A 16,721-nucleotide genomic window follows, 5' to 3' on the forward strand; every position below is an offset into this window, starting at 1 on the left:
AAGTTTGTCTTAAAAAATGTTTTCTTTTGCCAAAAATAGGCGTAAATCCAAACGTAGATTTGAAATTTTCACTTCCCAATTTTGACTTAAAAAATCTTCTATTTCAAGCAAAATTTACTCACCCGGCCTCTCTAGGGGTGAGGTGCGGTTAGAAGGAAAAGGGTGACATGTACAGGTAATGTTTTTTTCTGTCATCTATGGAAAAAGTACAATTTTAGGCTCCACCCGCCAACGAGTTGTCGCTGCAAGGAAGCGTGCTCTTAAGAAACGTTTCTGTATTCGGCTGCATGATTTAAAACACAGTATCGTTTTATGGCATATTATATTATTTTCATGCAAATGTGTATTAATTATTATAAGTGAATAATAATTTTATTTATTGTTATATGAATTCAATCTATTAATAATGAGATTTTCAAGTTAAAGTTTGCTTTCCGAAAACGAAAGTGTTATGTACTTTAATTTCATTAAGTATGATTTTAAATCGATATTTGAAATCAAACTCAAATCTATTATTTTTAAACATTTAAAGTTATTTTTAAGGAAGTATATTTTTATATTAGTACCAAGCCGATCACACTATTACAGCCAGAGTCGTCAAACGCAAAGCTGCAATGTGCGACCAGCTTTACTAAACTTTTTCTGATGCCTTATAGATCATGGCAAAGACTAGCGTTCACTAGTTCACTACAGACGAATCGAATCACATTAACAATTTTGTGAGCCGAATCTAATGCTATGTACCCTATCCGCGGAAAGAAGTTAGCACATATAGCACTCTCTGTTACGTAATCCCATACAAACGATAGAGCCAAAAATCTCAGTGGGCGCTAACCATTTTGAGGCACCAACCAATCACAAACGAAACTGTTTTCTAATTGAATTTCGAATGTTTTTGAAAACATTTTCGAATTGAATTGCGAATGTTTTTTGAAAACATATTTGTGATTGGTTGGTGTTTCAAAATGGTTAACATCCACTGAGATTTTTGCCTCTATCATTTGTACACTAATTGGTATTCTAATTTCTTTTCGCGGATAGGGTAGGTATAGATAATTCGCTTCGGCGCGGCGGCGCGCCAATAATATTTGGTCGCAATTGATTAAATTCATGGTGGCAAATGAATCGATTTGGCAATCTTCATAATCTACATGTTTCGCTCTTCAGGTTGTTTGTAGGGGTAGTCGATGTAGTCGAATATTTCTTCTTCCGATGTGATCGGCACGGGCTCTCCAGGCACACCTTCAAAAGTTTATATAATGTAAATAACGGTCGATCTCTCAAAAGTTATAATATTATAAATTGATATTTTTCTTAATAAAAGTCTGAAAATATTATTTGGTACTTTTATTGGGTAATATTTTACTGTCGTCACTTGTGTCACGTCACGCGTTGCTAGTGCGTGCACAACAAGTTGTCCAATGTAAAGCTGAAATCTGTTTTTTTACATTGCGCAATCATACGACTCGTGTTCAGATTGGACTACTTGTTTTGCGCGCACTATAGATATTATGAAAATTTTTAGATAAAAAAAAAGTATAAATTATATTTTTAAAAAAACTTGTTATCAGTCGTCGATTGAATAGATAATTTTTACAGCACTAGTAATTTTTGTATGGAACGGTTGTTATTTTTCCACTATAATATTATATGGGTTAGACCTCACAGTATTAGTTGCTTAAAAGGATGACAGATACGTTAACTCTTTTTTCAAAGGACCTTGAACACTCCGTTTACTATAACTTGTCCCTTGCCGTCATGTGGTCAAGCGTGCGCCTATAATTTAAAAAAAATGTTGGTACTTTATTCCTTAGAACTGAGGGTTTATTATTGTGTGATTTGCAATGATGCCAACATAGCGTCAGGGGATAAGTTGAAGAACTGTCTGTATAATTACCAGTACATCCAATAGGTCTCAAAGAGTATTCGTTGAGAGTGAAACCCTTTTCAAGTGCGTGCGCACGCATTTGCTTGTTGAACACGTCACTGCCTGTGAAATACAGCACGGCGCAATAGTACTGGTCGTTGGGAAGCAAACGGATGTCCAAACGCCTGAAGGGATACTTATTTGACAAGCGGCACACTCCCTGTAAATAATAATTATTTTTATAAATTTTATAGTCTTTTAAGCATATTTCAAACTACGGGATATAATATAATATTATATTATGTAGTCCCAACATTCGTACCAATTTCTACTCTAAAAATTAGTACGAATGTTGGGAATGCTAATATTGACCGGACTCTAATATAATTTATATCCCGTAGTGTGAAATAAGCTGTACGTATGTTGATGAAAGACAAATATATAAATAGTTGATCGCTGACTGTGCATACTGTCGCGGTCGGCGAGAACTTAGTTTGTCGCAGCGACAAGAGCTACCAAAGAAAAAACTCGTTCAGCGACGACGACGCTCTTTTAACGGTTAAAACACTCGCGTAGTGTTTTTTTTTAAAAAGAATATTAGCCATTTTTTAAATGACTAATGTGGCTAATTCCGTTGTATACAATCTCTAAACTAAACTAAAATGGCACGTCTAAATCTATTCCTATCCTTTTCATAATGTTGCTTGCCGAAAAGGATAGCACTAGATTTAGACCTGTTAATTTAGTTTAGGTTAGAAATTGTGTACAAGAGAATCGGCCCCAATATTCCCCTTTCCTCTCCAATAAAGCGTTAAGCTTGTGCTAGGAGTAGGTACGACAATAGTGCAACGGGCGGGTTTTGAACCGTCGACCTTTCGGTTTTCAGTCCACTCCTATACCGGTTGAGCTATTGAGGCTCTTGAGGCTTTGAGTTTGTTCAGGGATTAGTAATTATTTTGTTATCATTGTGTGTCTCGGCCGTCTGTCCGGCGCGAACAATCGCTAGGTGCATGCGAGAAAACTCCCAATTACACACTCGCTTCTCGTTGTCCTCAACTCGTTTCTAGGTTTTAGCTCAACTCGTTTCTCGCTAATTGTCCGCCTGAGATGTTTTCGCGCAATTCAAAAATAAGATTTCTGTGCATGTACATCGGTGTAACTTATAAAAGTGGTAGTAGGTACTGTAGGTACTATACTAGAGACGATAATTTGAATTACCATAAATTTGGTATCTCCCATTGATATAACATCAGTGATAAGGTCATCCAAAGCGCGCACAACAGTCTTCAATATCTTCTCGCTTTGCTTCTTCTTCTCCTCTTGCAACTCGAGTGAGGGGTGAGTAACCAGGGCATCAATATCGCCACTCTGTGACTTCCCACGTCTACGAAACAAGAACATTTTTTTATGAATCTTGGACACACAAAATGCGCCCGCCAACTCCAGAACACAACACGCGTCAAACAAGGTGATAGGGGTTTCGTTTTTCATTATGAGGTACGGAACACTAAACGACCAAATGTTGCGAGTGAGATGCCGCATTCCATTTTTAGACAAGTATGATAAGTAATTTTTACTAAGAACCTGTAACTGCCGCAAATAGTTATCGTGAATTCCGGATCCAAATCATTCAAAGCCCTTTTTATTAGATATTCAATTTCCTGTATTTCACCTCGCGGAATTTTCTTCTCAAAATCTTCAAAGTACCTGAAATATAATCGTTCATGATTTGTAAACAGAAACTTCATCAAGTACCTACTTAATGAAACTTCATCAGTTTAGTCCTACGCATCGAAATATTTTCCACACAACTACAAGTAGGTAGTAGTAGAGTGTTTAAGGAAAGATGCATCTGAAATTGACTGGGCCTGCGTGTATAATGCAACGGATATTGATATAAAAGTAAAACTTTTCACAACTCTTCTCATCAACTTATATGATACTCATGCTCCAGTGAGACCTGTCAGGATTAGGCATTTACCTGCACCTTGGCTGACTGACACAATTAAGAAGCTAATGAGTAAACGTAACAGGGCCAAGACTAAATGTAAGAAATCCCCGACTGACGAAAATGTGGCAGCCTATAAGAAACTTCGTAATCTCTGCAATAGGATGTGTAGGGATGCCAAGCGCCGCTATATTTATTCCTCGATTGATAAAGCTTCTACTCCCGAAAAATGGAGATTTCTTAAATCCCTGGGTGTGGGCAAATTTCTAAGTACTTCTACTATCTCTATTGATATAAATGCACTAAACACTCATTTTTCCACTCCGCCTGTTACAATTTCGGATTCTAAAAAATCTCTAACACTTCAAAAATTAACAAACATCACCCCACCATTGTGCGAACCTTTCAATTTCCAAGAAGTTGCGGAGGACGATGTAAAAAAGTACATCCTTTCCATTTCAACAAAAGCTGTTGGTAGTGATGGCCTGAGCCGTGACATGTTATTACTCGTTTTAGATCTTATGGTGCCTATTATTACACACATATTAAACTTCTCCTTGGCTCATAAGATCTTCCCTACAGACTGGAAAATGGCCCATGTCATTCCCCTACCGAAAATTGCTAATCCTAATTCTTTCTCACAGTTTCGTCCCATTTCGATTTTACCTATTCTTTCAAAAATTATAGAAAATGCTGTTTTCAAACAATTATCCACGTTTCTTTTTAAGAACAATCTTATGAGTCCCTTTCAATCAGGTTTTCGGCCCTCTCACAGCACCATTACAGCGTTAATCAAAGTCACTGATGATATTCGTTACGCAATGGATAACAAAAAAGTAACTATTATCGCCTTGTTGGATTTTAGTAACGCCTTTAATTCAGTTGACTTTGATATCCTGCTTGGTATCCTTCGATCTCTTAACATATCCTCCCCTGCGATTGACTGGTTTCACTCTTATCTTCACGGTCGCCTACAGAGGGTGCGCACTGAAGAGGCTAACTCTGACTGGGCTTACCTCTCTGCTGGTGTACCTCAAGGCGGTGTACTATCCCCTCTTCTTTTTTCAATTTTCATCAATGAAATCACCAAAATTATTAGTTCTAACTACCACCTATATGCAGACGATCTGCAGCTCTATAGGCATGCAACACTGTCAGACTTGGATGCAGAGATAACAGCAATGAACACAGACCTAGTTGCTATTAAAAATTGGGCGGACTCTTTTGGTTTATTAGTTAACCCTAATAAATCACAGGTTATGGTCATTGGAAGCAGGCCGCTAAGAAATCGTATTGCCTTCAGTGATCTGCCTTTGGTTTCTTATGATGGCACACCCGTTGCTTACACATCCACAGCGAAAAACCTAGGATTGACTATGGATGGCAACCTCGCTTGGGCAGCACATATAAATCAGATCAGTAAACGTATGCATTATTCGATTCATTCCTTGAGGAGACTGCAGAACTTCCTTCCGCTGCGTACCAAAATTATGCTATCACATTCTCTGTTGCTTCCGATTCTCGACTATGCGGACGTCTGCTACTTGGATGCTACCGAAGAGCTACTTGACAAACTCGATCGACTTCAAAATTTGTGCATACGGTTTATATACGGCCTGCGCAAATTCGACCATATTTCCGATTACCGTCGTCGGTTAAAGTGGCTCCCAATACGCTTTCGCCGCAATTTGCATATTCTGACTGTTCTCTACAATGTTCTTAATACCTCTTCCCCTGGTTATCTACGAGAGCGATTTCAACTATCCCGCCCTCCTACTAGACCTATGCGGTCGTGTGTCTCAAAAAATCCTCTCGTCACTCCCCGTTGTAACACAGTCTTCTATAACAAATCTTTCACCGTACTAGCTACCCAACTTTGGAACTCACTTCCTGAAAATGTCAGAGAGAACTGCCACTCAGTACACTCATTCAAATACAGAGTGAAGCAGTATTACCTATCATTAATATAGAGTATTTTATATATTATATGTATTTATATTTTTCATATATTATGTATATAATTATTTATGATAAGTATAATTATTGTATATAAGTTGATTTGGGTATTTATTATAAGATATTTATGTAGTTTATTAGATTCTAGTACCGTAGACCTATTCCACTTCTTGATACGCCTTACTCACAACCTTGAATGGGAAGCTGGAAGAAATCTCTGTTTAGAGATAAGCATTTCCGATGTAACTTAATTTATTATTACTTTGTAACTACAATTTTTGGTACATGAATAATAAAAATAAAAATAAAATAAAAAAAATAGGTATCTAAGGTCTACTTAGTAATTTCTTCGGCAATCTGGATACCTACAGCCGGAATCAGGGATCAGCATAAACGATGATCATTGCTTATCATGATTGGTAAGTTCGATAATGTAGGTGCCTATCTTATTGTGGCTAATTCCATTGTCCACAATCTCTAAACTAAACTAAAATGTCACGCCTAAATCTATTGCTATCCCTTTCATAATGTTGCTTGCGGAAAAGGATGGCACTAGATTTAGACCTGTTAATTTAGTTTAGTTTAGAGATTGTGTACAAGAGAATCGGCCCCATTGTTACGCTCAGAAATCCTAATAATAAGGCATTAGAAGTTTTAGAACCGATGTGTTTCGCTTTAAACTATACAGAACGCATGTCGCCGCCTTTCTACATACACAAACATAACTTCGCAATTACGCAAACACATTTACGCTCAATGCTAAGCTGATAGATTTAAACCGTAGGATTAGCGCGTTAAGGTTACCTCACGCATCGTACCTGTCTGTTCGCTTACCAAGCTACCTCACACCGGTTGCGCTGGCGACGTCCGCGTCCTCAGCACGGCGACAAGGTCACGCGTACACAGCATTTCCAGTGCCTTATTATTAAGCGAGGTTTAGACTAGCAAAGTTAAGTTATTCCGCGAGTACTTGCAGAATTGTTTACACTACAAGCAATTTGTCGTACCTACATACATTTGTGACTTGCGGCAAGTCCAGCAAATTACAAAATTTGCGGAAGTGAGCTTGACGTGATTGTTTACACGGTAGAAATAGCTTGCGGAAGTCAACTTCTGCAAGTTTTGTTGCTAATCTAAACCCGCTTTAGGATTTCTGTGGATCTGATGCACTGAACATACGACAAAAGGTATGAGGCAGAAATGGATCGGTGAAGTTTCTAACATGAGTACTAGTAGGTATGCGTGATCCATCTACCATCACAGTACGCGACAGAAAAAAATGCAAGGTCGATGTACATTATTTTCTGCCGCGTACTGTACTAGGTACCTACTATGATAATTATTATTTATTGGTGATCGCCGAAACAGCTATTGTGGGTCCACTCTTAAACTTACTTTAAGCCAATAAGTTGATGATGATTTAATTTGCTTTCATTTTTTCTCAATTCTTCTATTGTTTTGATACCGTCATGGACCAAATTGGCAGCTTTCACCGGCCCGATACCAGATACTCTCGTCAACAAGCTAATCGCCTGAGCATTTTCATCTTGATGTATGTTGTCTAGCTTCATCAATTTACCAGTTTGTAAAAACTCATCAATTTTCTTTGCAATTTTATCTCCTATACCGTTCAATTTTTTAGCTTCTTCGCCCGATTCAATCCTCTTAGTGTGTCCAGCTAAAACACTAACAGCTTTTCTGTAAGCATTGTACTTGTGAATATTTCTGCTTACATTCTTTTCAAAGTCGGCTAATTCCATTAAAAAGTCGCAGAAATCTGCATTGGGATTGCCGCTTTCAGAAGGATTTTTTCTTTTACTCATTTTTGGTTCAGATGTATCTGCTTTGCTGCAAATTTAATATATTTATTACTTAGCGCTTAATTAAATAATTTAAATATATTATCAGTTACCCTCGACAGCTCAGCGGTAAGAACGTTGGATTAGAGGCTGTGCCGATTTCGAGTAAGTTCAAATTTCAAAACCCACGACCCACGCATCAGTGTAGGTATGGCTGTTGGAAGCACAGTTAATTACGTACACATTAAAGTAAGAAAGTATCATTCATACAATAACAACTCATTAAAATGACGAGCATTTCAAGAGCTATATATTTATTCATAGTTTTGTGCGAGAAATACGGTTGGATATTTTGAAATAATCAATTCCGCACTAGTTACTTTGAATTGTTGACTTTTGCCCTGAGCTTTTGGCGGTGAATTTTCTTAAGGTTGGCACTATGGAGAACTATAAATCATATTATACTCTGTGCTATGAACTATACGTGCTTGACATTGACAGAGTGCTAACGCTACGTGACAATGACATTTGCTTGTAATTTGCACAGTACAAAATGTCAAAAATTTTGAGTAAAATATTTCGAGGTTGTTAGATTTTATAAAATAATAAAAGTTTGCGTGTACTAAACTTTAATTTGTGTGTTTATGAGAAAAGATAATGGAAAGAACTATAATACTATAAATTAACATACCAGTGAAAACTCCGTGATCAAAAACTTCGTGATGGATAACGTAACTGAAAAATTAGTGCAATGTTTTGGTCACCGAAAGTTCAAAAGCGAACTTCAAGAAAGGGCTGTGAGAGCAATTGCAAGAGGTAAGTTAAAAATAAAATACATGTAACGTGTTTAAGTTATATATGCCTTTTGGCTAAAGCGTAATTTGGCGTCTATTTGCGAATGTTCAATAACGAAAACGCATAACAACAGTGTTGCCATAATACTTAACTATTAACTATAAAGATTGCCGCACATATACGAAGAATATTATAAGTGACTAGCTCATGCTCGCCACGCGTGGACTACACCAATTTCAAACCCCTATTTTATCCCTTAAGGGTTGAATTTTCAAAATTCATTTCTTGCCGGATGTTATAAAAGCTATCTGCATGCCAAATTTCAGCCGGATCCATCCAGTAGTTTGAGCTGTGCGTTGATAGCTCGGTCAGCCAGCCAGTCAGCGTTTCCTTATATATATTATGTTGATAATTTTTTTATTCCAAAACACTAATTTTATGTTTTACTTTCAGGTGTTCATGATGTATATATTTCAATGCCTACAGGCTCAGGCAAGTCACTGTGCTTCCAGTTACCAGCTATGTTGCAGGATAACAAAGTTGCTATTGTATTTTCACCCCTTCTAGCTCTAATTAAAGATCAAATAGATCACTTAACAAAAATAAAAATCTGTGCAGAATCTATCAACTCAAAAATGACAGCTAAAGATAGAGAAAGAGTTTTAAATGACCTTCGCAGCATGAAACCAAATACAAAGTTTTTATATGTAACTCCTGAGCAAGCAGCTACCGAAACATTTAAATCATTAATAGAGCATCTAGTCAAGTATAAGAAAGTATCGTACATAATAGTAGATGAAGCACACTGTGTTAGTGAGTGGGGTCATGACTTCAGACCGGATTACTTGAAGTTGGGCAATTTGAGAGAGAAGTATAGGAGCATTCCATGGGTTGCACTGACTGCAACTGCTAGTTCAGAAGTAACTAAGGATATACTAGAAAATCTCAAGTTACTACACCCAGTTGCTCAATATAAAACACCCAGCTTTAGAAGAAATCTTTTTTATGATGTTGTGTATCAAAATTGTATACAAGATGAAATTGGAGACCTTGTAGAGTTTCTTAAGAAAAATTTAAATGACGATGAAAGTGTTAAGCCTGTAAGTTATGTGATTCATATAAAGTACCTATTGTAAATACAATTACTAAAAGATTCAATCTACAGCATAATAATTCTTAGTCAGAAAGTGCATACAAAATTGCTTTTAATTGTGGCACTCATATGTATAAAATAACAATTTTCATATTATTTTAGAAAGACAAAAGTGCTGCTATTGTTTATTGTCGAACACGAGAACAAACAGAAGAAATGTCAAGTATGTTAACAAAGAGAGGTCTCAAGTCTCTGGCATATCATGGAGGTAATTAATCTTTCATTATATTATACTAAATAGTATCACAATACCTATTGATTAAATTAAGAAATTTAAATAATATTACAAATATGAAAGTTACTCCATCGCACCATATAATGACTGAACCAATCTGGCTCAAATTTAGTATAGTGATAGCTTATACTCTGAAGTAACACATATCCCAGAAAATCAAAGAATTCCTGCAATTTTTTTAAAACACCTGGAGGAAGTTGGGCATAATCTGGTACATGATAATTGTAAGGTTTTCGAAACAAGGTGCTTACAACATTTTGCACTGAAAGACTAGGTTCAAGCCTTTAACCTCTTTGCGATTTGTGCCATCTAACACTTAAAACTAAGGCTGAGGTATTGCTGTTGATGGATATGTCATGGAGCCCAGAGAAATTTTCATCATGAGTAAATATAATACCATAGACAGTAGAATATGTTTTAGTGAGTATATACATTTTAAGATAAGATAAGTTATTAAATGAATTCTTCTCTGTATTTAGGATTAAAGGCGGCTGATCGTGTATCAGTGCAGGAGCAGTGGTCGAATGGAGAGTGTGGGTGTGTGTGTGCGACTGTGTCATTTGGGATGGGTGTGGACAAGGCGACCGTACGTGCTGTGGTGCACTGGGGGCTGTCGCAAAATGTTGCCGCTTACTATCAGGTAACAGTAATCCTGAAGAAAATAGTAACAATTACACAAATCTCTAAATTCCATTGATATTTTATATTTCTTTGACAATTAAGTTATAGTTCAGTTCAATCTTTTTGGCGGCTGGGAAGTGAGCATCAAGAGTGGGTATATTCAGATACATCATACAAGATACAGTGACAGAAAATATATTTCTTGTCCACAAATATGTCATTGCAATGTAACGTGTATGTGACTAACTTCTTAGTCTCCAATGAGTCAGATTCTACTGTATTATAAAATTGTAAACTGTATTATAATTTTTTAAGATTATGCATATATTGGTGATGGACGTTGGATACTGTATTAATTATTTTGTGAGAATGATACATAATAAAAACCAAATTAAAATACCAAACCTTTATCAGGAGTCTGGAAGAGCGGGTCGCGACGGCAAGCCGGCGTGCTGTCGGATTTATTATTGTCGGATTGAACGCAATGCAGTCGATTTCCTACTTAGATCTGAGCTCGCCCGATCCAAGACGCCAGAGCAGAAGCAACGTTGTCAGAATGCGTACAAGAGTTTCGAAGTCATGGTCAAATACTGTGAGGAAGTCAAGTGAGAATCATTGTTTTTAATAATTTCTTCTCAGTAATTTTGCAAAGACAAGGCAAGGGACTCTTTATACCATACAATATTAATTATACCATATCAAACTCTCCTTGGGATGTGAAGAGCATTCCCTTCGTAAAATATTTGTGGCCTCTTTATTATTTAAGTTTTAAATGAAACAGTTGTAAACTTTGTATACGATTCAATAAAAATCATAGAATATTATTTGAGTAAAAATAATGTGTTTTAATATGTTTTCATTACTTTTTGATAATTAGAGCTTACAAAGACATCATTTTCAGATGTCGTCACAGGATATTCGCAGACTATTTCGGCGAGGAAGCGCCGAAGTGCATCAGTCGCTGCGACGTGTGCAAAGATGCGCGAGCAGTGCGCCGCGCCCTCGAGCAGCACCAGCGACGAGCCATGAGCGCCACGATCGGCCAGGGCGGCTTCGTCACGCACACTGACCCTGCCGACTTGTACGGCGAAGGCAGAGAAGGGCAGGCGAGGTCAGTTCTATAAAATGTATCGAGAAAACTTTCTCGACGTTGTACACCAATTATTACAATAGTACCACGTCAGAAATTTTTAAACGTGCTTGCATGTACATTGATTTGATATCACATCCCAGTCTACTTCGCGAGAGCCAAGTGTTAAGTACCCTAACACTTTTTTGAAATGAAATGATTTATTTGCGTTTTTTTCGTAAAGTTTATTTTTATTTTATTTAAACAATACAAACGTGAAACGCGATGTCATTCCCATGAAAATACAACATTAATGTCCAAATACTATGAATATGTTTCAGGGAGGCTCAGGCTTACTGTGGCGATGGTAGTGGAGAATCTGACGGCGAGAGCGACCGGCGTCGCGTCGCCGACGAAACGAGGTCCCTCATCATAAAAGAGTTCGCCAATAGAAAGAAGAATCTTGATAAAGATAAAAACCGGAATAATAACTCTGAATCTGCTAAATACTCAAAATGCAAAGCCGCCCTAAGTACAGAAAGCAAGGTGAGATAACTTATGTTCTAATTGTTGATTGCAATTAGGTTCACTTCAGATTCAGCTTTCAAAAGAAAAAAAACACGTCTACTTTAGTTTATAGTTTATTGGCGACTGGCTGGCTATTTAGTATTTTACATGCACGATTAATTAATGCAATTTTAAACAACATGCCGACTGCCAAAAGGGCTCTAAGAGACCTTTTATTTAAATAATTAAGTATTCTATAAACTCATTTCATGAAATTAGGTCCCTTACATCATGTCTTCTATTTTAGTTCATAGTTTATTGGCGACTGACATTATTTTACATGCACGATTTATAAATTTCAAACAGAACACTAGTGAATACAGTTTATATTAAGAGTCTCTATTTTTCAAATTTGTAAAAATATGGTGCATACAAGTTACAACTACTGCATGTTTCTTTATCGCGAGGCACGTAAGCGTTACTCAACCAACCAATCCACCGATTGTCTTCTGTCGCATCTCGACACGCCACGACGCTGCAGACTGGATGGAATGGAACTATTGATTCCAAAAAATCAAAACTCACTACACCTGAGCTATTGCTTGACGGGAACATAATTAGAACGAATCCGAGGGCAAAGTTAACTGAAAAAAATTAATTTAATTTAATTTCAATTTCAATTTCCTATATTAAATTTTAAAAAAATTATTAGAAATAAAAAATATTATTATATAAAAATATTATTTAGAATGGAAATCACTCACGGTAGTTTAAACGCTAAAATTATTTAATTTAATTTAAATTTCAATTTACTATAATAAATTTTATTTTTCTAGGTTAATGGTTTGACATTGACTGGTCGTGAAAGCTATCTATCATTACTAACAGATGCCTTAAGGAACAATCTCGAAGGTGTCAAAGGTGTTGATGAACCAGAGAGTAAATTATCAAGTCACGACGTAGAAGACTGCGCAGTGGAACTGGAGTACGAGGCCTTCTCGAAAAGTACTGTTATTAGTTTGTACAGAAGAGCTATGACGAAATTGGTAAAAATATTGTTTCACTGAAACTCATTTTTTAAATTAAAGTATGAATCACAATTCATTGTGTACCTCATTCCAGATATCATCCGTTAGAGCCTGTAAAGATAGTTTGTATTCAGAGCTCAAGACGTTTGAACCAAAAAAACGTGAAACTCTTGCCGAATTTGTTAAGGATTTTGAAATGAAAAAGGAGTCACAAAAAAGACATGGGTTTATAACTGCATCACAATTAGCAAATAGTACGTACATTTAGGACAAATTTCTGATGTGTTTTAGTTTTACTTGACAGAGTTGTCAATTTTGTTTATAAAATTAACTCGTGATTTTAGATAATATGGACAATAACAATGAACAGAAATCACTCTCTAAAGCTGATAAGGAAACCAAACGAAAATCCAATTCTTTTAAAAGAGATTCTTTAACTCAAACCAAGCTCCAAAGTTTTTTCTCAACAAAATCTCAAGAATCTCCAGCTCCTACTTCAGATGATAGTGAAGACGAAGGAGGTCTTGTTATAGACGAAAACATGAAGCCTAATCATAGTGATTCAACATTGAAATTAGACGAAACAGACGCTTCCATTAATGAAGAAGATGATGACAAAACAATGAAAATTGATGAAATTATAGAAAGCGACGACGAATTTAATGTTGGAAAACGAACCTTTGTTATAAATATAACTTTACAAGGTATACCAAATAAAAGTAAAGATGAGAAGAGCGATGATAAAGAAACTGGGTCAAAAAATAATAGTGGACTTAAAATGGAGGATCCATGCGAAATAACAAAACCTACAGCTAAAAGAAAAATCAAAGCTCTGTTTGGTGAATCATCTGACAGTGAAATAGAATCTGAGGACATCAAAAGGTTTAAACTCTCTCAGGATACAAATGTAAGTGAAAAACAATCACTGGAAAAGAAATCTGATAAATCGAGTTCTAAAAAATCTAAAAAGAGGCACAGGGATAGGAAATCTTCACATTCTGATACAGATCACGAAAGAGTTGTTAAAAAACATAAGGATAAAAAAACTTCGCCATCTGATACAGACCGTGAAAAACCAGTTTCAAGACATAGGGATAGAAAATCTTCTCAATCTGATACAGATCGTGAAAAAATAATTTCAAAACACATGGATAAAAAATATTCGCAATCTGATACCGATCGTGAAAAAGTAGTTTCGAAAGATAAGGATAGAAAATCTTTGCAATCTGATACCTATCGCGAAAAAACAGTTTCAAAAGATAAAAATACAAAACCGTCGCAATCTGATACTGATCGTGAAATAACAGTTTCAAAAGATAAGAGTAGAAAATCTTCGAAATCTGACACCGATCGTGAAAGCACAGTTCCAAAAGGTAAGGATAGAAAATCGTTGCAATCTGGTACCGATTGTGAAAGAACAGTTTCCAAAGATAATGATACAAAATCGTCGCAATCCGATACAGATCGTGAAAGAATAGTTTCAAAAGAGAGGGATAGAAAATCATCGCAATCCGATACCGATCGTGAAAGAGCTGTTTCAAGAGATAAGGATAGAAAATCGTCGCAATCCGATACCGATCGTGAAAGAACAGTTTCAAAAGATAAGGATAGAAAAACATCGCAATCCGATACCGATCGTGAAAGAGCAGTTTCAAGAGATAAGGATAGAAAAACGTCGCAATCCGATACCGATCGTGAAAGAACAGTTTCGAAAGATAAGGATAGAAAACCGTCGCTATCTGATACAGATTGTGAAAAGGTAGTTTCAAAACATAAATCTAGAAAATATTTACAGTCGGATACAGATCGAGAAAACTTAGTCACAAAACACAAGCATAATAAGTCACAATCAGATGTAGAATTGGAAAAGGTGAACACAAAACATAAAAACAGAAAGTCTGCACATTCTAATACAGAGCGCGAAAAGCCGTCTTCAAAATATAAAGACAGTAAAACATCACAAAACGAGACTAGTCGAGAAAAAATAGTTTTAGAGCCTGAAGATAGAAAATGTGTACAATCGGACAGTAAATTGACAATAGGTAATACATGCAGTGACTTACAAACAAATAACGATGAAGGTGATGATACTCTTATTCTTAGTAAAACACCAAACACAACTGTTGACGAAGTTCAATGCAATGATAACAAAGAAACCTTTTTAGAGGATTGTGATAAAAAAAAGATTAATGATCCCTTTGAATCATCAAGTAACGATAGTAAATTGAATGGTCTTGAGCATACCGCTAAACCACTAGATAAAGCATACCAACTTAGCTTAGAAGCAGATAAGGTGTTGCAAGTGCTCAAACAGTTTTCGGAAATAAAATCTGAATCAGTTGTAGAAAATATAAATATCGGTGAAAAAATAAATGACCCTGAAGATTCTATTGTAACTTTAAAATCGCCCACTAAGCATGGCACAAAAGATAGCGAAAAGGATGATCTGTCTTTCAGTACAAAATCTTCAGACAAGCATAAGTTTAACAAAGATAAAACGAAAGAACACTTGAATAATAAAGACAAAATAAAAGTTGAAATAGAGCTTCCCAAAAAGAAAGAAACGAGAAAAGATAAAAGTGAACTTTCAGGTAATAAAGAAAAAAGAAAAGAAAGAACACAAAGTAGTAAAGATAAAAGAAAAGATGAGAAAGATTCAACAAAGAAAGATCGGGAAAATTGTAAGGAAAAGAAAACAGAAAAGCTAGATGTTGCTGGATTAGTAGTTAAGTTATTAATGCCTTATTATAAGAAGAAGAAGATAAACAGTCGGGAGTTATTTAAGATTACTGCAAGACATATAGTTCATCAACTACTTGCTATACAAGTTACAGGTAAGCTTGAAGTAGACTGAAATAAGCTTAAGAAATCTGAAATAATCCAAGTTTTGGTGCTAAATTGGTTGCATATAAAATTTATAACTAAATTAACAGGTCTAAATGTATTCATTACTGCAGAGAACGAGAGTAAAGCCTAACCAATTTATATATATGTAGTTTATTGTACAGCTAAATTAACACCAAAGCTTTTATTTGATTTTCTTTTTTCAGAAGAAGCAGCAATAAACATGTTACTCAAGAAAGCTTTTAGTAGCAAAGAACTGATAATTGAAAACGAAAGTGACCTAGAAACAAAGTTAATTTTAAGCAATGATATGAAATAATTTATTGTATTTATTATTGTGCATGATTTTAACAATTATTGTTCTTGTATGCTGGCCAAACAAAATCATTATTTTCACAGTTATTTATTACAGAGTATAAGTTTATAAATGCAGTTTTATTTTCAACCAACCACTGAATAGCCCATGTACTGGCTGTAAGATTAGCTATCGATCCGCGGAAATAAATTACGAGTACCTAGGTAGTATATAGCGCTCTCTCTGTTAAGAGCTTCTGAGACGGTCAAGCGGCTTGACGTCAAGCACGTATGTAGATTTATGCTTGAGTCAAGCATTTTGACCGTTTACAAAGTTTGCTTGATGCTTGAGTCAAGCATTTACAGTACGCGGCCGAAAGTAATGTACATCGGCCTTTAGAATGATATTTCGGCTTTGTAGAGCGTTGTCTCTGTCACTCATACCTATGTGACGTTTTGTCGGTCTCAACGACAGAGACAGTTCCCTACAAATTTGCTATCTTCTGAAGGTCGATGTACGTTACTTTCGGCCGCGTACTGTACGTGCTTGATGCGATTTATATTTTTGCTTGACGCGACTTCGGAGTTCGGACAGGGTTCGAGAT

At 36.0% G+C, this 16,721-nt stretch overlaps 2 protein-coding genes across 3 annotated transcripts; one reads left to right on the top strand and one right to left on the bottom strand.

Moving 5' to 3' along the window:
• Positions 1–1,100: 1,100 nt before the first annotated feature.
• Positions 1,101–8,379, bottom strand: LOC117984759 (DNA polymerase beta-like). The gene is made up of 6 exons (XM_034971407.2): positions 8,262–8,379; positions 7,167–7,619; positions 3,452–3,574; positions 3,086–3,251; positions 1,898–2,087; positions 1,101–1,242 (listed from the first exon to the last, which is right to left on the bottom strand). The coding sequence occupies exons 2-6, from the start codon at positions 7,592–7,594 to the stop codon at positions 1,148–1,150; spliced, it is 1,002 nt and encodes a 333-aa protein (XP_034827298.1). The 5' UTR covers positions 7,595–7,619; positions 8,262–8,379; the 3' UTR covers positions 1,101–1,147.
• On the top strand, positions 8,247–16,250 carry LOC117984757 (uncharacterized). 2 transcript variants are annotated; one of them, XM_069500418.1, is made up of 11 exons: positions 8,247–8,386; positions 8,819–9,465; positions 9,621–9,726; positions 10,233–10,393; positions 10,789–10,979; positions 11,276–11,485; positions 11,785–11,989; positions 12,787–12,996; positions 13,073–13,232; positions 13,323–15,812; positions 16,029–16,250. In XM_069500418.1, the coding sequence occupies exons 1-11, from the start codon at positions 8,293–8,295 to the stop codon at positions 16,139–16,141; spliced, it is 4,587 nt and encodes a 1,528-aa protein (XP_069356519.1). In that variant the 5' UTR covers positions 8,247–8,292; the 3' UTR covers positions 16,142–16,250. The 2 variants fall into 2 exon arrangements, with proteins under 2 accessions (XP_069356519.1, XP_069356520.1); XM_069500419.1 differs by having other exon boundaries at positions 16,032–16,250.
• Positions 16,251–16,721: the final 471 nt, after the last annotated feature.

This window comes from Maniola hyperantus, chromosome 8 (genome assembly GCF_902806685.2).
Source record: "Maniola hyperantus chromosome 8, iAphHyp1.2, whole genome shotgun sequence".
Lineage (NCBI taxonomy): Eukaryota > Metazoa > Arthropoda > Insecta > Lepidoptera > Nymphalidae > Maniola > Maniola hyperantus.